General features: G+C 38.6%; 1 protein-coding gene across 1 annotated transcript; it reads right to left on the bottom strand.

Annotated features, from left to right (window-relative positions):
- Nucleotides 1-2,923: 2,923 nt before the first annotated feature.
- On the bottom strand, nt 2,924-17,829 carry DTD2 (D-aminoacyl-tRNA deacylase 2). Its single transcript, XM_053595470.1, has 3 exons — nt 17,679-17,829; nt 12,082-12,151; nt 2,924-7,695 (listed from the first exon to the last, which is right to left on the bottom strand). The coding sequence occupies exons 1-3, from the start codon at nt 17,787-17,789 to the stop codon at nt 7,370-7,372; spliced, it is 507 nt and encodes a 168-aa protein (XP_053451445.1). The 5' UTR covers nt 17,790-17,829; the 3' UTR covers nt 2,924-7,369.
- Between the last annotated feature and the right edge of the window lie 3,222 nt (nt 17,830-21,051).

Below are 21,051 nucleotides of genomic sequence, written 5' to 3'. Positions count from 1 at the left end.
TTAAAAAAGGCAAGTATGTACACAATAAAAAGAAATAAAAGCCTAAGGATTATCTGAATGCAACCAGGAGAAAAGAGAATCCAGGCACTTAAGCAAACTAAATTTTAAAGATAATCATGTTTGCTCATAAAGAACCTTACCTGGGGGCTGCAAAATAAACCAAAATAATGACAGGAATAAAAAGTGTGCCTTAGTCTATCTACATTAGTATAAAATTTAAGTAAACAATACCTCAAAGTTGGAGCCAAGGATTACATTTTTGCTAGTATGGTCAGATGGTCTCTAAAAAAACTCTATACTTACTCTCAAAAAAACCCCATAATTACTTTCCCAAACCCAAATGTTTATAACAATAATAGCTAATGGGTCTCAGATACTGTTTTATAGGGTATGGTGCATTCTCTACATAATTTTTTTTTTTTACATTCAGCTAAAAGAATAATGTAATAGGTCAAATTTTATTAAGCTTTTTGAGAGAAAAAGGCTTACTTTAATCTGGTGCAAAGAACTCATTCATATGAAAAGGCCCAGTAAAAAGTAGGGTCAGATTTATCTCAAAGTTGGCTATTTGTGACTTCATCACACAGAACCACTTTATTTTGTGATTAAATACAGAAGGGTTTTAATAAAGCTTCTTGCATCAACATTCATATTTGTAAACAAAATAAAGACATTTTTGTCTCCTAAAATCTTTGTTTTATGAGAAACTCAAATACAGGTTTCCTTAAATGAAATACTTTTTCCCTTCTTTATGTTAAGAATGGTTTGCTTTTTGGACACATTTTTAGGTACAGAGCTATTACATAAATACAGTTATATCACAAACAGTAAAACTTTATAGCAAACCTTAAGAAAATATAAAGTGACCACTCTGATATAATAAATAAAATAGAAACAGCAAGGCCGGTATTTGTGTTGAAACTCAAAAATCCTTCACTTTAGTTTTTCTCCAAATTTTCTGGTGTTATCTAGTGTATTAAAGCAAAGTGTAACTGTATTGAACTTGCTTTTTGCTCGTCTAATATCTCTATTCCTTAACAACTAAGAAATCAATATAGAAAGTAGAGGCTTGGCTCCAGTAGCACAGTGGTTATGGCAACAGCCACATACACCAAGTGTGGCAGGTTCGAGCCCGGCATGGGCCAGCTAAAAAACAATGACAACTGCAACACCCACACCCACACAAAAGCCGGTCGTTTTGGCTTGGTGCCTGTAGCTCAGTGGCTGGGACACCAGCCACATGCACCAGAGCTGGCAGGTGTGAACCAGGCTGGGCCTGTCAAACAGTGACAACTACAACTGGAAAATGGCCCGGTATTGTGGCGGGCACCTGTAGTCCCAGCTTCTTGGGAGGCTGAGGCAAGGGAATTACTTAGGTCCAAGAGTTTGAGGTTGCTGTGACATCATGCATTCTATGGAGGGCAACAAAGTAAGATTCTGTCTCAAAACAACAACAACAACAAAAACATTAGGTTTTAACTGAACTGAAATCAAGGGTATTTTGGCCACTGACTTATCTCCATATTAATTCAGGTAAATACTGAAATTACTAAGCACAGACCACAGGCATAGCACTATGGAAATCCTGTGGGAGATTAAAGAGTTCATATTATACTATGTCTGTATTCAATATTACTTATACTCTTGCAGTCAAGACATCTTAATATTAAAAAAATAAAGCCCAAGTACACAATTTCTTAAGACACATCGTGAGCATTGCAAGTGTCTCATACTCATAATGCCAAGGAAGGTACAGGTGGGAGAAACACTATGGGTCAGAAGAGATGGACTTGACCTAGATATTTGGATGATGATGGGTTTAGAGGAGAGCAGAGGGCAATTTAGGCAAGGGCATGAGCTAAGGAAAACACAGCTATACTGAAGAATTTCTATAGGGCAATAGTGGGAGAAAATGTTAGAAGGTTGAGCTGGAGTCAGACTATAAAACCTTGATGTAAGCCTTAGAAGTCTGGGCTCCATTCCAAGTAACAATGGTTCTGGGATTCCAGTGTACTCCAGAATTATCTCGGGGGAGCCTGTTAACTAAAGACAGATTTTAACTCCTGAGATTGCGATTTTCTATGTTTGGAATAGCCTAGGGACAGGCTCCCAGGTGATTCTGGTACACTGACACACTTTTGAGGCACTGCCCTAGGACAAAGGATTAAGAATCCCTAGTATAAGCTAATTGAAAATACTCCCAATTCTCCATAAATTCTGACAAATCCCAGAGGTCTCTCCTCAGTCTTTGTGTTACTCAAATTTTCTGCTGTACCTGGCACTTACTTTGTCACTGTTTACATTTTGAAAATATCTTTGCTTAACAATGCACTTTTCTGGTTCTCTCTCCTCTCTGGTACCTCTACAGTCTCCTCCTCTGGCCTTGTATACTTTGTCCTTTCTTTAGATATTATTTTTCAAGATTCTGACATTAGTTCTTTATAGTTCTTCCTGAGTGACTTCATTCACCCCTAGGAGTATGGAGAACCTTGATGCCAACCTCCAGAAGATTAGACTTCGTTCTGTAAATAAAGAGAAGTTATTAAAATTTCTAAGCAGTGTAACGTCATAGAGAAAGACATGTTCTAGAAACATTACCTTGGAGATGGTCTACAGGAAAAGTTTAGAAATGGAAGAAACAGGAGATAGGAAGAATAACTAGGAGATTAGCAAAATAAAAGTTCGCAGTCATCCCCAAGGTGTGGTTTCAGACTGAAAATGTTACTTTTCTAGTAGTTCTCCTGTTTCAGAAACTAAGTCTTATTTTTTTATTTTAGTAAGTTAATACTACTTATAAATACATTGGGCTATCATTATCCTTTTTTGCTATATATTCGGCTATAACAAAAATGTGACATGACTTGGTTCTCTTATAACATCAATGTAAATTTATTCTGTAAAACAAGAGGCATAGAAGAGTCTATAATATTTAATCTTGATCTTTGATGAATTTAGTTCTTTCACTACAGAGTCAACAAATTATTATTACTATAGATATCATCCATAAATGATATGCCTTCTTTAATAACATGAATAAAGGATTGGTAAAAGCATATTTCATTTTACTTTATATAAAAGTATTCAAGGTATAAACCATATCCATTGTAGGTTTTTTTGTTTTGTTTTTCAGTTTTTTGGCCGGGGCCAGGTTTGAACCCACCAGCTCTAGTATATGGGGCCAGCGCCCTACTCCTTGGGCTGTTTTGTTTTTTTGAGACAGAGTCTCACCCTGTTGCCCAGGCTAGAGTACTGTGGTGTCAGCCTATCTCACAGCAACCTTAAACTCCTGGGTTCAAGCGATCCTCCTGCTTCAGTCTTCCAAGTAGCTGGAACTACAGGCACCCACCACAACACCCGGCTACTTTTTCTATTTCTAGTACAAATGGGGTCTGGCTCTTGTTCAGGCTTGTCTTGAACTCTTGAGTTTAAGGGATCCTCTAGCTTTGGCCTCTCACAGTGCTAGGATTACAGGAGTGAGCCACCATGCCCAACCCACTGTGGTTTTTAAAATTTCAAAATATTAAGGGAATACATGGATTTTGTTACATGGATACCTTTTACAAGGCTTAAGTCAGGCCTTTTAGTGTGCCCATCATCTGAACAGTGTTCCTTGAACTTGATAGGTAGGTTTTTAACTCCCTCCCCACAGTGGGTTTTATAGCATACCCTATAATTGAATCCAGGTTTCTAAATTGACAAAAATAGTACCTTGTTTAGATACTCTATTTGAAATATTCTAAAATTTTAGAAAAACAGAAAAAGTCACCTAAATTAGGTACAAATCTGTCTGCACTTAATATAGTAAATAAACCAGTTTATTGGCTATTTTTTCTCAAGTGATCCACACTCAGAGATGCTAAGCTTTTATCAAAATCAATTTCTATTTTAACAGCTCTCAGTACAAAAGAGTTGATTCCAAGAAGATGGAAATTACTTCTATTTTAACAACTCTTACAAGAGAGTTAATTTCCCAAAAGATGGAAATTATTCCTCCCTATTGTATGACTTTGGGAAAATTATTATTATTATTTTTTTTTTGTAGAGACACAGCCTCACTTTACCGCCTTCAGTAGAGTGCCATGATGTCACAGGACTCACAGCAACCTCTAGCTCTTGGGCTTCTGCGATTCTCCTGCCTCAGCCTCCCGAGCAGCTGGGATTACAGGTACCTGCCACAACGCCCGGCTATTTTTTGGTTGCAGTTCAGCCGGGGCTGGGTTTGAACCCGCCACCCTCGGTATATGGGGCCGGCACCCTACTCACTGAGCCACAGGCGCCACCCAACTTTGGGAAAATTATTTAAGCATTGTCTTTCCACAGCACTATTGTCATTATATATGTGTGTGTACATATATATAATAGCATATATAAAAATAATCATTATATATACTGTAAAATAGTCATATATAAAGTAATCTCTCTATATATATACATAGTGAAGATAAAATTTTGAAGGTTCTTTGAGCAGCGTGGACAAAAAGAGCTAATGAAAGCCAAGGTATAGTTATTTTCATATCCACTATTTTCTTGCCTTTTAACTTCTTGAAGCCTTCCTGGAAATTAATCAAAGTTGGTCATCACCTTCTGCTTAATAACTCTTCAAGTACTTGAAATTGCTATTCTCCATAAGCACCGCAAGCAAATGTTTTAAGGAGTATTGAACCATAAAACAGCAATCTAGGCCTATGAGTCAGCATTTCACTTAGACATAAAATCAAACTGATTTAAAAAGGCAACAAAATCTTTTTGAAAGTCAAATGTACTTCTTTGGAGAACCTCTGAGAAAACTGGAGTTTGCAAGTTTATGAATAGTTTATTACATTTCAGTAAATGTATTGTGAGTCAATAAAGCAAAAATTAAGACAAGGAGCCCATTATCAAGTCAGTTATTGATTCCTAAGTTCTAAAATAGAATAGTACAGGAAGGATATAGAAAAAATAGGATTTTTTTGTGTGTGTGATAATAAAAATTTTAAGTATGTTAGACCTAAAGAAATTATGAGACACAAAGGAATTTTCAGCAGCTACTTAGGATGTTAATTTAATTTCTTCACCTTTTTGGTTATTATAAATATTATTTGGTTTCCACTCCTAAAAAATACTCCTTTAAATCAGGTCAGAGGAGTTTTCAAAAACAGAATACTACCTCTTATTGACTCCTTTCTTCTTTCAACTTCTTGTTTATCTCTCTTTTTTTTTTTTTTTTTTTTTTTGGCCAGGGCTGGGTTTGAACCCACCACCTCTGGCATATGGGACCAGCGCCCTACTCCTTGAGCCACAGGCACCGCCCTCTGTTTATCTCTCTTGCCTTTGAAAAGTTTATCTTATTATTGGGCAGTGCCTGTGGCTCAGTGAGTAGGCCACCAGCCCCATATACAGAGGTTGGTGGGTTCAAACCCAGCCCCAGCCAAACTGCAACAAAAAATAGTTGGGCATTGTGATGGGCGCGTGTAGCCCCAGCTACTCAGGAGGCTGAGGCAAGAAAATCGCCTATGTCCAAGAACTGAAGGTTACTGTGAGCTGTGATTGCCACAACACTCTACTGAGGGTGACAAAGTGAAACTCTTTGGTCTCTCCAAAAAAAAAAAAAAAAAAAGTAAAGCTTATCTTATTAGCTATTTTATATCACACTTTTACCATAACAAAATACCTTAAACTGGGTAGCTTAAACAGCAGAAATTTATTTTCTCATAGTTTTGGAAGCTAGAAGTTCAAGATCAAGGTGCCAGCATGGTCGCTTTCTGGTGCTAGCTGTCTTCTGGCTTGTAGACAGCCACCCTCTCACTCTGCCCTCACAGGGTGGCCTGGAGAGAGCAAGCTTCCTGGTGGCTCCTTTCTTACTGGTCTCATCATGAAGGCCCCACCCTCATGACTTTATCTAACCCCAATTACCTCCCAAAGGCTCCATCTCCAAATACCATTCACATTGGGAGTTAGGGCTTCAACAGGGCAAGGCACAAATATCCATTCCACAACATTCACTAATTCAGAAAAACTGGCACAGGCTCTAAATCATCAAGTAGATAATATGAGAATTGATAACCCAATTTGTTTTCAGACTATTCTTGTAGAAAACTTCTTTTTTCCTTCCTCTTACAGTAATCTAATTCAACAGGAAAGGGATTTCCTAAAAGATTTAAGAACTAACACTAATTTCATGAACTAATTCTTTAAAAACCAAGGATATGGCATACACCTGTAATCCCAGCTATTCAGGAGGCAGAGGTGGTTTGAGACCACCCTTGGCAACATAATGAGACTCAGTCTGAAAAGGAAAAAACAAAACAAAACAAAGAATCCCAAAGATGTAAAGTGAGACACACATGGTTTTGGTAAAAAATGAAACAGAACATTAACCCATCTCTATGGGTATGTTTAATAAAAACAAATTTTTTTTTTTTTAGAGACACAGTCTCACTTTATCACCCTCGGTAGAGTGCTGTAGCATCACAGCTCACAGCAACCTCCAACTCCTGGGCTTAAGCAATTCTCTCACCTCAGCCTCCTGAGTAGTTGGGGCTATAGGCGCTTGCTACAACGTCCAGCTATTTTTTGTTGCAGTTTGGCTGGAGCCTGGTTTGAACCTGCCACCCTCAGTATATGGGGCTGGCATCCTACCCACTGAGCCATAGGCACCAATGAAAACAACTTCTAATCCCCTACATTTTGTTCCTACGTTAACCAAAGATTCTAAAATAATGTAAAGTATCTGTATGTCCTTGGAAAGTAAAATAATGCACAATAACATTTCTATGTTACATGTTCATGTATATTATTATTTTTTTTTTTTTTGGCCGGGGCTGGGTTTGAACCCACTACCTCTGGCACATGGGACCGGCGCCCTACTCCTTGAGCCACAGGAGCCGCCCCATGTATATTATTAAAAGGAATGATGAACCACATATTCTTTCATTCAAAATATAGAAAATGTAAACAGTAAAATTTACAAAATTATAACTGGTCTGTGCTAGATCTTACCTAATTTTAATACAAATAGTTATTATATACTACACAAACTTGATAGAATAAATGTCTTTTCTTGGCTAGCACAAATTTCTTCACTGCAAAAATTTAAAATGTCTATTAATTTAAAAAATATAGCTAAGAAACATTTTCTTAATTATTATGAAGTGAATAGACAGCCCTTTTCAGAATTTCAAGTGGAAGGGCAGGAGAAAGCAGAACAAAAGGTAACTGAGATCAAAGGTTACCGGACCACGGCAAGGTCAACGATTACAAGTTACAGAGTTACACATGGGACCGAGGATTTTCTTATCTACAAATGCTGCAGATTAGTGTATTCAAGATGAAGAGGGAAAAAATGTAGTTCGGATCATTTAGTATCAGCTGTAGAAACTAGTTTTAGTTTTTAAAACTCAATTAAGTGTGTATATGGTCCATTGGTATCCAGGTTTAACACCTGCCTGTTCCCATAAGTGCCATGTTCTACTACAACCCCAGCTTCAGCACACTTGCTGTTAGCAGCTATTTCTTTTTCACATAGAGTCACAAATTGAGAATAAAGTTCTAATCCTTCTTCTTTTCCAGAGTTAGAGTGATACTGCATGTTTCTTCCTTTTACTCTTCCACCAAGGGTGGCTTGAGGGATGATAAGGATGTCGCCAGGCAGATCCAATATAGAGACGTGCTTGCCATTTTCTGTCTCGCTTAATTTCACATTTAACAGTGTATTAACTGGGTGGGGAAGAAAGGCAAAACATTTTGAAGTGAAAAACAAACACGAAGAAAACCATCAATTTTTTTAGTCAGCAACGCTCATGCTTAAAACCCAGTTTGACAGCTCATGCTTCTAACTTAAAGTCTCTATTTGGATTTTAGAAACTGCTCCACTAAGCTAAATAATCTAAGCATGAAAAATAAAGCAAACATCACTGCCTTGGAGGAATATCTGAGAAGATTTTGCTTCCCTGCTCCTTCTGTTTCATAAGCAAATCCCACTGGAAAAAGACCATGATAAATCCTCCTCACACCAAATTCTGCTTTTTCACAGAATAGAAATAAACATGTTAGTACATGCATTATTTTAAACTCAGTTGCTTAGAGGTTTAAGCTCAGATAAAGGTTCCTGGTTCAATCCCATTATAAATCAGCTGATTTGGGTTATGAAACCTCATGAATAACCTTAAAGGCAATATTAACTGAATTAATCATTTTACAAATATAACCCATGGGAGAAGAGGAAAGAGGAAAGCAAGAACCAACAGAAATTCATTGTTATAACTGAAAAAGTAGATTAGAAGATGGAGAGCTACTGGCACTATACATGCAATAAAACGGTGATATTATTTTTATACCATCTATGAGATTATTTGTAGCTAGTAAGGAATGTCAAAACTACCACAAATATCTTTGTAAAAGTCTAACTTAGAAAACTTTTACACCTCAACATTAACCATTTCAAAACAATAAACAAAGGAAGTGTCTAATATAAATGGGCTTAGGGTCGACCTACCTCTATAAAGATATAAATGATTTCTTGCAAAGAACAGTCCTGAGAAGACAAATGGTAAAAGAAACTATATAAACCTCATACTCCTGCCCCCAAATCAGGCTTCAAAAGGTATACTTTCTGTTGGGGTAGTCAATACCTTCCATTATTATGTGATCTGTAGCAAATATTAGTAAGGATTCAGTATGGTTGCCCCACTCTGCAAGTCATGGAATTAGCCTGGTAAAAACCTGGCCAGGCAAACATCCAGTTGAATTCCTAAGCTATTTGTTAAGTGCCATCAGTTTTCACTTAACTAACATCTATTTTTAAATACCTCCAGTTTCTCTATTATAAATAGGACTTTGCTATCTAGCCAGCAGTCCTTGACTGCCTCCAAGGAAACTTAATTGTTCAGCTAAGTCCTTAACTTCTATTCTTTCTAATAGAAATCAGTGTCTAGCTATCGAGGCTTCCTGCTAGTGAGGGACTAAGTAAGCAATTCTGTAGTAACAGGACTGAAAGATAATACAATTTAGTATACTTCCACATATCCTCCTCTACTAGATATAACTGAGAATTCAATTAATACTATTGGTATACAAATATTAGTATACAAATAAATATAATACAAATACAAATAGCAGTAAGTACAATTAAAATGAAACAATGAATCATTTCATTAAAATGGGAGAAGAGGAAAGAGGAAAGCAAAAACCATCAGAAATTCACTGTTATAACTGAAAAAGTCAAATAGAAGATAGAATTAAAATGAAACAATGAATTCGTTTCATTAAAATGAAACAAGGGCACGCAGGGAAACTCAAGGATTCTAAGATAGGTTACAATCAAGTATTTCTAATGATATCTGTGGGAAATGAAGTTTTGTTAGGTCCCTGGATCTCACTTCAATATTAAATCTGAATTGAGGAAGATTCTGATATTTCAGACATTGTGACTACAATTGGTTGTTATGTTCCCAAGGGATATATGATTTGATTGGAAATATCTGAGTCCATGTAACAAGCATGAGGTGGGGTTTAAGAAAATTTTATCACATTGAGTTACTTTTCTGGCTTTAATAGAAGTACAAGCTAACACTATCAATAATAGAATGCACTATGGTGCTTAAAACTCAAATCACCCTGTCTCAAAAAAAAAACAAAAACAACAAAAAAAACTCAATCAGCAAAATGTGATTCTTAAGAGTCGTATCATTTTTCTTTTTTTTTTTAAGACAGAGTCTCATTTTATAGCCCGCGGTAGAGTGCCAAGGCATCACAGCTCACAGCAACCTCAAACTCTTGGGCTCAAGCAATCCCCTTGCCTCAGCCTCCCAAGTAGCTGGACTACAGGAAAGCACCACAACACCCAGCTATTTTTAGAGATGGGGGTCTTGCTCTGGCTCAGGCTGAACTTGTCAGCCTAGGCAGTCCACCTGCTTTGGCCTCCCAGAGTGCTAGGATTACAGGTGTGAACCACCTCGCTGGTCCTAGAGTCATATCTTTCTTAACTGAGCATCATGACATAAAAGCTTTGTGTTGGACTCCCACTAAAGGAGGTAAGGTGGATCTCCTCAGTGTTTTTTATCTACCATAATCATATGCATGCATTTAAAGTGAGTTCACAAAGGCATACATGGAAACATGCTGGATTTAATCACACAAAATGCAGCAGAGATTTGGTAGCCTTATTTCATCCAACATAGATTAAGATCCATTTGGGTGGTGTCTGTGGCTCAGTGAGTAGGGCGCCAGTAACCATATACCGAGGGTGGCAGGTTCAAACCCAGCCCTGGCCGAACTGCAACAAAAAAAATAGCCGGGCATTGTGGCGGATGCCTATAGTCCCAGCTACTTGGGAGGCTGAGGCAAGAGAATCGCCTAAGCCCAGGAACTGGAGGTCTGTGAGCTGTGTGACGTCACAGCACTCTACCGAGGGTGATAAAGTGAGACTCTGTCTCTACAAAAAAAAAAAAAAAAAAAAGATCCATTTAAGACACTGTGAGACAACTCTAGGAAATCAATCTTAAATTAGAATGATAAAAATTTTCTTCCTGTTTTTGAAGATTTCTACTACATTTTTATGGCCTATAATGATTTGATCCAAGCCAAATATTAATTTAGGAACATGGAAAGAATGTCTAACACCCTAACATTAGGATCTGTCAAATTATCCTCTATAAAAAGAGCCCTCATCTCATTTTCTTCTTAAAACTATCAAAGTTTCCTTATTATCCTCTAAGTTCAAATTTTGAATAATTATCATTACTGGCTTTCCATCTATATCTATCATGGTTCCTGCTTAGGTCTAGTTTTCATCTTTTGATAAAGTGGTCAGACATGTTTAATACATACATATTAGTATCAAATTGCCTTTTGTTCAAGCTGGTCTCATTGGGCTATTTGCCTTTGAAGCTTTCTAGGTTAACTTTTGTAAGCTTCAACTATCCATTTTTATAATTTATATTTCTTACTAATCCAACTAACGGGTACTGTCTTTACTAACGAAGAGAATATAAACTATCCCCAACTTTAAGGATACCTCCGTTATTTCAGGTTTGCTTGTTTTTGGACACAATTGTTAAATCCTATATACATACATGAGACAATATATGAACTGATTTGCTATATCTGAGCCTATGTAATTATCACAAGGAATATACAACACTAGAAAGCCGTCTACAGTACTAGACTGTCTAGAATACTAGAAAGCTGTACATGGGTAAATTATTGTTCAGGGATTCCTGAACATGGACTGGGCTTTCTGTGTCCTTAGAGGAGGTGTGGCTGTGATGATACTGAGTTTGGTACAAGAATCAGGAGAACCTTTTATTTTACACATATTTCTAACAAAGAAGTGCATAAATGGTTAATGCAAATTATCTCATAATAATAATGTAAGCCTGAATTGAACGGGTTTGATGGGACCTACACCTTGTACACACAATGCCATCTACTGCTTCTGTTAGGGACTCTGGGAGATAAGGGAAATGATATTAAGAAATGTGGCATCTGTTTCTCCCTATGTGGCTGCCTTGCTTCCAATAAAGTTTATGTATCCTTGGCTGACTTGCACTGTGGGTACCTGTGTATACACTCTTCTACATCAATCTATAAGCTATCTGCAATGATATAGATGTTTTAAAAGAATTCTACCATAATTGCTTAAACTTCAAATGGGCAAATAACTGTAGCCAACAACACTAGATAAGAGTTAAGTAATTAATAACTTACATACCAGCACAATTTAAGATTGTGCTTCTTAGGATGGGGAGAAGTTGGTAATGGATACAAAATTACAGCTCGACAGAAGGAATGGGTTCTGTTGCTCCGTGGTACTGTAGGGTGATCATGGTTAACTATAATTTATTGTATGTTTTCCAAAAGCTAAAAGAGGATTTTAAATGTTCACAACATAAAGAAATGATACATATTTGAGGTGATACGTATGCTAATTACCCCACTTTGGTCATTATACATTGCATACACATACTGGAGTATCACTCTGTATCCTGTAAGTATGTCAACTAAAAATAAAGGGAAAATACAATGGTGCTTCTTCCCCCTTCTGGTTCATTTATCTATTTCTGCGCTTTCCCTTAAAAAAGAAAAAACAAGTCAAATACATACCCATTTTGGGAAGAAGTTCTTTATCAGCTCCCTTGAAAAAGCACACGTAGATCACTAATCCTTTCTGAATCTATGAGAAATCACCATAGTAAACTCAGATGAGGAAAAAACTCCAGAGATACAGAACTAAATGAATAAAATTTCATAACTGTTACAGAGGTTGAAGGAAGAGAAATAAGTTTTAATATAGATTAGATTTCTACTATTATTATTGTTATTACAGACAAGGACTTGCTCTTTCTCCAGGGTGGAGTGCAGTGGCATCTGCATAGCTCACTGCAACCTCAAATTCCTGGGATCATGATCTTCCTGCCTTAGCCTCCCAAGTAGCTGGGACTACAGGTATACAGCTGGGACCACAGCAGGCTAATTTTTCTATTTTTTTGTAGAGATGCAGTCTCACTCTTGCTCAGGCTGATCTCAAATTCCTGGCCTCGAGTGAACCTCTTGCCTCAGTCTCCCAAAATGCTAGGATTATAGACGTAAGCCACCCTGTGCAGCCCAGATTTGATTCAATTAAAATCAAATGTGATTTTTTCAAGTTTCAATCAAAGACAAATTATACCTTCAAACACCTTTTTTTTTTTTTTTTTTGAGACAGAGTCTCACTTTGTCCTTAGAGTGCAGTGGCATCATAAATCACAGCACCCTCAAACTATTGGGCTCAAGCAATTTTCTTGCCTTAGCCTCCTGAGTAGCTGTGACTACAGGCACCTGCCACAACATCCAGCTATTTTTAATTTTAGAGATGGGGTCTCACTCTTGCTCAGGCTGGTCTTGAACTCCTGAGCTCAGGCAATCCACCTGCCTTGGCCTCCCAGAGTGCTGGGATCACAGGCGTGAGCCACTGTTGCCCGGCCCCTTCAAACAATTCTAATCAAAATCATAGGACTAGCAAAAAGCCTCCTAGAAAAATTGGCTGACAGATTTAGAAATGTCTAACCTGCAGGGCCCCAGTTACTCAATACCAAGTGAATTTACAATATACAAGATATGGCTGATGAATGAGCTACAGTGTGACTGGTAACTTTTGACATCATCACTCTTTATTCTCCCTAATCTATTTACTTGTAGATAATGAAAATAAGGGTCTGATTCTATTTTTATAAACTCCAGGAAACCGTCCAATTCTTCTTTGTTATTGTCACTAATGCTTTAATAAACATGATTAGGCCTTGAAAATTACATTTAGGATCTATATTACAAGATCAGGAATATAAACTTATTTTATATATAACAACTTATATATTTCTTGTTTAGCTCTTGTAGGACAGAGACTACATAAAAAAGACACTTAGGCTTTGATTCTGCTGCTGAGTGAATCATTGGTTGTTTTTTTTTTTTTGAGACAGAGTCTCAAGTTTTTTTTTTGAGACAGAGTCGCAAGTCTCAAGTCACCCTGGGTAGAGTGCTGTGGCATCATAGCTCACAGCAACTTCCAACTTTTGGGCTCAAGCGATCCTCTTGCCTCAGTTTTTTCTATTTTTAGTAGAGACAGGGTCTCGCTTTTTGCTCAGACTGGTCTTGAACTCATGAGCTCAAGCTATTCACCCACGTCATCCTCCCAGAGTGCTAGGATTACAGGCATGAGCCACCGCGCCCAGGCTAGATTTTTGATTCTGTATATTAATCCACCTCTCTGACTGCAGAAAGTATTAGGTAGATTAAATGAGTCAATATTTGTAAACTCAGCTTGGCGCAGTGACTCACACCTGTAATCCTTGCACTCTGGGAAGCCGAGGCAGGTGGATTGCCTGAGCTCACAGGTTCAGACCAGCCTGAACTAGAGTGAGACCTCACCTCTAAAAATACCAGCGGTTGTGGTGGGCACCTGTAGTCTCAGCTACTCGGGAGGCTGAGGCAAGAGAATCGCTTGAGCCCAAGAGTTTGAGGTTGCTGTGAGCTATGATGCCACAGCACTCTACCAAGGGCAACAAAGTGAGACTGTCTCCAAAAAATATATATATATATGTGTGTGTGTGTGTGTATTTATACGCTCCTTAAAACAGTGCCTAGGTCCCTATACAAGTGTTAAGTGACCACATAAAAATATATTTAAAGGCAGAGGTACAATTTATTTCATATTTTAAACTTCAAAGCACTTTACATTTTGTATGTGATAAAGACTCTATTGATTGCACTAATATTTGGGTATATCTTCCAGGCTCTATGGGATAGCTAAGTAGTATTCCATGTAAATGTAAATAAAGCCCTATGCTCACACTTGATTTACCTGGAAAAGAAATCTTTTATAGGGGAAACTGAGCCCTGATCTTTAGCCTAAGATTCACTTCCTGCTTGAGAGATGGGGATAATCTACCAATGACATGTGAGACTGTGTGCATGCAGGAGATCAGAAAACTGGCCTCCAACGGAGAAGGTATATGTGAGGTGTGGCAATACCAGGCCTAATGGTTATGATAAAGATTCTCTAGATTCCAAAGGTCTCTAGACACTGGAGGCAGAGGTTGTGCTCAATGTCTGCAGTTTTACAAAAAACAAAGGTGGACATTCTATCTGATCTTCTCCACATTCTCTCTAATCAGTGCTAATGTTGGGCAAGCAGCTTTTGTCTACTTCTTCCCATTTTTATGACAATAAATATGGACCCAAGGTTTACTCAGGAGGGCTCCTCCCAGAGTTCCTCAGTCCCCCGACACAGACTTTGTGTCAAGCTCTTCATTCCGTGCACCAAGACCCCCTCAATCTGGTGACCCCAATCCCCTTTAATCTTTCTTTTTACTTTTGAGTCATCCTGGGTAGAGTGCCATGGTGTCACAGCTCACAGCAACCTCAAACTCTTGGGCTCAGGTAATCTCTTGCCTCAGCATCCCAAGTAGTTAGGACTACAGGTGCTCCCCGCACCCAACACCTGGCTAGTTTTCTATTTTTAGTAGAGACAGAGTTCTGCTCTTGCTTGTGGTGGTCCCAAACTCCTGAGTTCCAGAGATCCACCCACCTCAGTCTCCCAGAGTGCTAGGATTACAGGTGTGAGCCACTGCGCCTGGCCTTTGAGCTACCTCACCTGGCCTTAAAGAAGTCATTTTTAAAAAGTGCAATTGTGCTGCTGAAGCAATTGGCAAGGACCTCCGATATACACCCATAATAAGGAGCTGCCAAGCTCTGTACTACTGTCACAGGCCTCTCCACTGGTATTGTCTTCAGTACAAAGTGAAATCTTTTTTTTTTTTAAAAACCAGGTCGCTCTGTCACCCTGGCTCGTGTGCAGTGGTGCGATCACAGCTCACCATAACCTTGAATTTCTGGGCTCAAGAGATCCTCCCACCTCAGTCTGCTGAATAGCTGGGACTACAGGTGCACACCACCATGCCTGGCTAATTTTACTTTTTTGTAGAGACAAGGTCTTGCTATTTAGCCCAGTCTGGTCTCAAACTCATGGGTTCAAGTGATCCTCCTGTCTCAGCCACCCAAAGTGCTGGGATTACAAGCATGAGCCACTATACTTCACTATGAGCTGAAATCTTTTTTTTTTCTTTTTTGCAGTTTTTGGCCAGGGCTGGGTTTGAACCTGCCACCTCTGGCATATGGGGCCCGTGCCTTATTCCTTTGAGCCGCAGGCGCCGCCTTGAGCTGAAATCTTAAGCATGTTCATACCTGGACACTTGCAATGTCAGAATTAAATACCTAATTATTTGCAGAAATAGACATCTTTGCTTTCTGCTTACCATATTACCTCTTCATTAAGGTATTTTCTTTTCACTTATTCCAATAATAGATCCTAAGTTGTGATCTACCATTCCTCTCTTTAAGTCAAAATCACTTTCCCTGTAGCTTCTTCTTCTCACTGTAGCTTAAAAATTTTCACTTTCTAAGAAGAAAAACATTAGCCTGTGAAAGCAAAGTTCTAAGTGGATGAAGCCAATAACAAAGAAAGGACCTTCAAATCTTCTGATAATTAAAACTATTGCTAAAAAACTAAGAGCTTTTAATAACAGAACAGAGTAGAGGATGTGTGAGAAACTTGTCAAGTCTTTTAGCCAACTAATTTAGTTGTGTGTAGGAGTGAAAGGGAAATCCTTTAAAAACAGCTGTTTAGGGTGGCACCTGTGGCTCAGTGAGTGGGGCGCTGGCCCCATATGCCGAGGGTGGCGGGTTCAAACCCAGCCCCGGCCAAACTGCAACAACAACAACAAAAAAATAGCCGGGCGTTGTGGCGGGTGCCTGTGGTCCCAGCTGCTCGGGAGGCTGAGGCAAGAGAATCGCGTAAGCCCAAGAGTTAGAGGTTGCTGTGAGCCGTGTGACACCACGGCACTCTACCCGAGGGCAGTACAGTGAGACTCTGTCTCTACAAAAAACAAAACAAAACAGCTGTTTAAGTTAATAAACCTGCACTGATAGTTTGGAAGTCTGTGATAAGACAGCTGTGATTTTGCATAAGGAGATGTGGAATGAAGAACATAAAAAAGATAAAGAAGCATGGAAAGAAGGTAAATGATAGTTCGGAATGCAGAGGGTCAGGAGGCAACTGTAAAAATAGGTTAATTCTGTAGGTAGAAGTGCAAATATACAAAGAATAGAATTTCAAAATGGAAGAGAAATCAAGACTTCAACAAAAATAACCAAAATAATAAAAACGGATTTCTGAGAAAACATGACAATGTAGGAATTTTTATGCTTATAAACATTTCCAAATTAGCACTGGGTAACATGCTGATTTAGCAATAATCACCCATGAGTAGTATTCAAAGTAACGATTAGGATTGTGTTAGTAATGCTAGATCTGGGACCCAATTCAGCAGAGATGAGCGAATAAGATTCAGCTATAGTAAGTTTCTGAGTTATTTCAAAAGTCTTAATTAACAACTTGTTTTTTTCTTACATTTCAACTTACTCGTCAGAGGCCTTACAGAACATTTTATTTTTGTATGATGTGGGGCCAGACTTTCCTAAAATGGTAATAGGTATGAAAGCAGAAGGAACTCGTATTGACAAAAATGTTCTAAATTTATTGGAAATGTTGTCAATGTGACTAAAAAAAAAAAATTATTTAAAGAAAATGTGTTTGATAGCAACGGAACATTATTATTAAGGTAGTAGTCTTTGTTTTTCAGTTCGAAGTAAGTCAAATTAAAAAAAAATTCTTGAAATAGAATTGTTTCTTGGGAAATCTGATTTCTATGCTAAGACCAAGGTACAGTCAACCTAGAGAGGAATTAGACGCGATGTGGGGCGGGCATAATTCAAAGCAGGTCTCCAACTCTTGCAGTAAAACAAGCTTCAACTGAGCAGCACGGGCCATGAGTTTTAAATGGGCCTAAAGGCCACCAAGCTCAGGTTAGCAGATGGTGTAAGAAGGCTCCAATCCCCTTGGTCCTTCCAGGCACGGAGACACGCCTTACTCCTGTGGGAGACTAAGTCTGGCGTTGGGTATCTTGATACAGGACGGAAGAGACAAAGTGCGGCCAGGCAGGCGGCCAAGCACTGCGTCGGGCCCACCCTCCCAAGGTCTGGCCCTGCACCAAGCGGCCGGCCCGCCTGCCTCAAAGGGAGATGCAGGTGAGACTAGTCATCCAGACAAGGAAGAAAAGACCACCCCTTCACGCGGAGGATAACGAGAGCTGCCGGGCCGACGTTACCTCCACCCACTGGGCCGTGGCGTCCCCCTCAGCTGGGCGAACTTGCAGCCGAGCGTGCAGGCACTGCTGCAGGAGTGCCCGGGCCTGAAACCTCCGACCTCCCTCCGCCATGGCTCCAGTCCGCGCCGCGGTCCGACGGCTTCAGGCAATGCACCGCGCAAGCTCCGCCCCTGGAGCACCGGCCGGGAGAAGGGGCGGGGCGAGATGAAGGCTCCGCCCCTACGAGTCAGGCTTTCTTCTGTCCCGGATGTGCGGTCTTCCAAGTGCACGTGATAGTAAGTGCCTCTGCAAAAGCTGCCCAACTCCTTAGAAGGAGCTAGGTGTATGCCTTTTAAAGAATGAAAAAAACTCATTAGATCTCTTCCCTACACACTTTTGAGCAAACATTTTTCATTTCGGAAAGCTTAGGTTCTAGCTTTGAACCTAAGCATTGAAAATTTTTAAATCTGCTAATTTAAGTCCATATTATGCCTATTATGAATATAAGTAAACAGAATGAGTCAAATCACAGAGCAAGCAGAGATGGAACTAAAAGCTATACATCTTTCAAAATATTCTTACTCCAATCAATAAAACAATGCCATCTCCTCTATCAGAAATACTATAAATAATTCTGATTGCACAGTTGTGGAAAGGTGTTGGTATGCTATGTGAATACACATTTGGAGATCATTCTTTACAAAATATCCTTGCTAAAACCATTCTTTCTAAGAAAGCATGATTGTTAATAAGTTATTTGACCTCCTACTCAAAGTAAAACATGTTCTGATGAACATAATAAACATAAATTCTGTGATGCACTGTTAAGTACATATTAAAATATAAATAAAATTAAACAAGAGATTGGTTTTCTTTCCCATGTAACATATTCCTTGAACATTTATCAGATTAGCATTAATTTTTCTACAGGCTTGGAAGGTTTAGATGAGGGATAATAGTGTTACCCTGATTGCATTACCCAGGTCATTGATTTGGGCTCAGTTGGCACAATATGCCTATGTATTCAGGTCTGTTGTTCAAAAAGATGACATCACCAATGGTTGCTATCCATACAAAGTAGTGTGACTGAAGAAAGTAATTCATGCATAATCAACAGTCCTTTGTACACAAAATTGAAACTGCTTGTTTGCTGGTTATCTTGCAGCCAGCTTCTTCAGTAAAAATAAAAAGCAAAATCTCACATTATCTCTGATTGCTATATTGCAGGAGTTCTGATATTTGTTGACATTTGTCTGCAAAGCACAGGCAAGTTGAATTGCTTAATGTCTGCATTTTTATGTCATGGTAACTATTGAGTCTCTTGTCTCTCTCTCTCTGTCAGACCCAAATTGTACAAATCTGGAAGAAACTTCAACATAAAGATCCTTAGTCATGACCCAGAGTAAGAAAGGACTTTTGTGTCTTATTTGTATATAGGGAGATGGGGGATGGGGGGGTGTCTTTTGAAAACAGGGTATATGGTTTCCAGAGATGTTTCCACAGTGAGGGAACTTTAACAAGTTGGGAAAAAAACCTTTCTGTGAATAGATGGGAGTCTGGTTGGTAATGGTTAGCCTTTCAAAAATTTTAAACCTTCCTATTGGGCGAGGATCTCCTGCCAATAGTGTAACAGATTGTGGCTCCCTATTCTTAACTTCTACCTGCAGAGGGCAGTAGAGAGTAGTCACCAAAGAGGATTTCCTTTCTGTATTTTATATTTCCCATCACCTAATCTCATTCCACGAGGAATTTGAGAAGGCAAGGCATAAATGCGACAAAATAGTATAAGGTGAATAAAAATAAAGCATTAGGGGTAAAGAAAAAATAATTTTTTTCAGTAAGTTGCTATCGGAAATTGAAAACATAATGCTTTTTTTTTTTTTGAGACCGAGTCTCACTCTGTCTCCCTGGTAGAGTGCCTTGGCTCACAGCAACCAAAAACTCCTGGGTTCAACAGAACCTTTTGTCTCAGCCTCCTGAATATCTGGGACTACAGGCATGTGCCACAACACCCAGCTAGTTTTTTCCATTTTTGGTTGAGATGACTCTTGCTCAAGCTCCTCTAGAACTCTTGAGCTCAAGCAATCCACCACCTACGCCTCTGATTACATGTGTGAGCCACCTTGTCGGGCCAACATAGTATTTATTGACTTTAGTGTGGAGATGATACAGTATATAGCAAAGTTTTTACAAATGTATAACTTTAATTTTTTTAATAAAACAGTTATGTCTACCATATGTAATGTTGAAATGGGGCAGGTTTTACAATTTGCTTCAGATTAGAAGTAATGGTAAAGCATAGCAATAAGTTGGCTTTAGAGGAAGATGGCAGTTCCCTGGAATGTAAGAGAAATTTACCTTGTACCTATGTGAGAAATCATTGTCTGGGTAGGAATAATTCTCAAACAGCTAAAATGCTGAAAGGAGATCATATGGATGTTGATTTAATTATGAATGGATCTAGGTCCTCTGAGGTGGTATACTAATTGATTTAGGGTTATTTTAACTTGTTTAATTCATTCAAGTTGGCTGCCCTAAATTCTTGCATTCAAAGTATTTCATAACATGAAAAGTTTGAGAATCACTTCTAAAGGATCCTTCACAGTTGATGCTAAGCTTCCTGATTATGAAGAGGAGAGAGCAGAATAGGGAAGGGAAATATAATCTGTTTCACAGTTCTCAGGATAAGCAGAGCTTTTCCTAAGATTTAGCTCTAAAATGAGCCTCTTACCTCGACTTTATGTGGGGCATGTTAATAAGCAGAAGTACAACCACAGGAAGTAGATGTTTTATCTTAGGGAAGGTCACTCTACTTCAAAGCCCAGAGATTTACTTTTCATTGCTTAGGGAGATGACCAGGTTGTGAGAAATAGGCTCCCATTAACTAAAATGTACATGAGATTGAAGTAGAACTGGAATCATTTATAATAAGAAATACTGCTGTGACATGGAACAGAAATTCTTAAACAGAATGATCAGCACATTTCCTCCTGTGGTTAAAGCATGGGAAGGTAGATCATTTTCAAAAATCTCTTTATTAATTAACTATGAGAAGTACTTAAAATCTATATGACCAGCATATTCTTTTTATGTAGAAAGACTAATACAGAAATCAGGGTGTTGCTTGGTGAGTGAGATATCTGAACAAAGGAGATGAAAAAAACGAGTTTTTTATGAGGGACACTGAAAAATGACCCAAAGTACTAACCATAGGGCAACAGTGAGAAGTATGGTAAACTATGTCACTATAGCAAACATAGTATCGGATTTTCTAGGGCAGTTTCTTAAATTATTCATTGATAAAATCAGAACCCTTTGATAACCCCCAAATGAAAGCAAGTCTTTTTTTTTTTTTTGAGACAGAGCCTCAAACTGTCGCCCTGGGTAGCCCTGG

This window comes from Nycticebus coucang, chromosome 6 (assembly GCF_027406575.1).
Source record: "Nycticebus coucang isolate mNycCou1 chromosome 6, mNycCou1.pri, whole genome shotgun sequence".
Lineage (NCBI taxonomy): Eukaryota > Metazoa > Chordata > Mammalia > Primates > Lorisidae > Nycticebus > Nycticebus coucang.
Note: the sequence above shows the minus strand (reverse complement) of the source record. Positions and strands in the feature narration are given on the sequence as shown.

Bases quoted from the DNA above. Each gene is read 5' to 3' on its own strand.
- DTD2 (XM_053595470.1), bottom strand. From the start codon at position 17,789: ATGGCGGAGGGAGGTCGGAGGTTTCAGGCCCGGGCACTCCTGCAGCAG. The intron at 12,152-17,678 runs GTAACGTCGGCC...GATTTCTCATAG, and splicing joins CCACGGCCCAGTGGGTGGAG to ATTCAGAAAGGATTAGTGAT. The intron at 7,696-12,081 runs GTATGTATTTGA...TTCCCCACCCAG, and splicing joins AGAACTTCTTCCCAAAATGG to TTAATACACTGTTAAATGTG.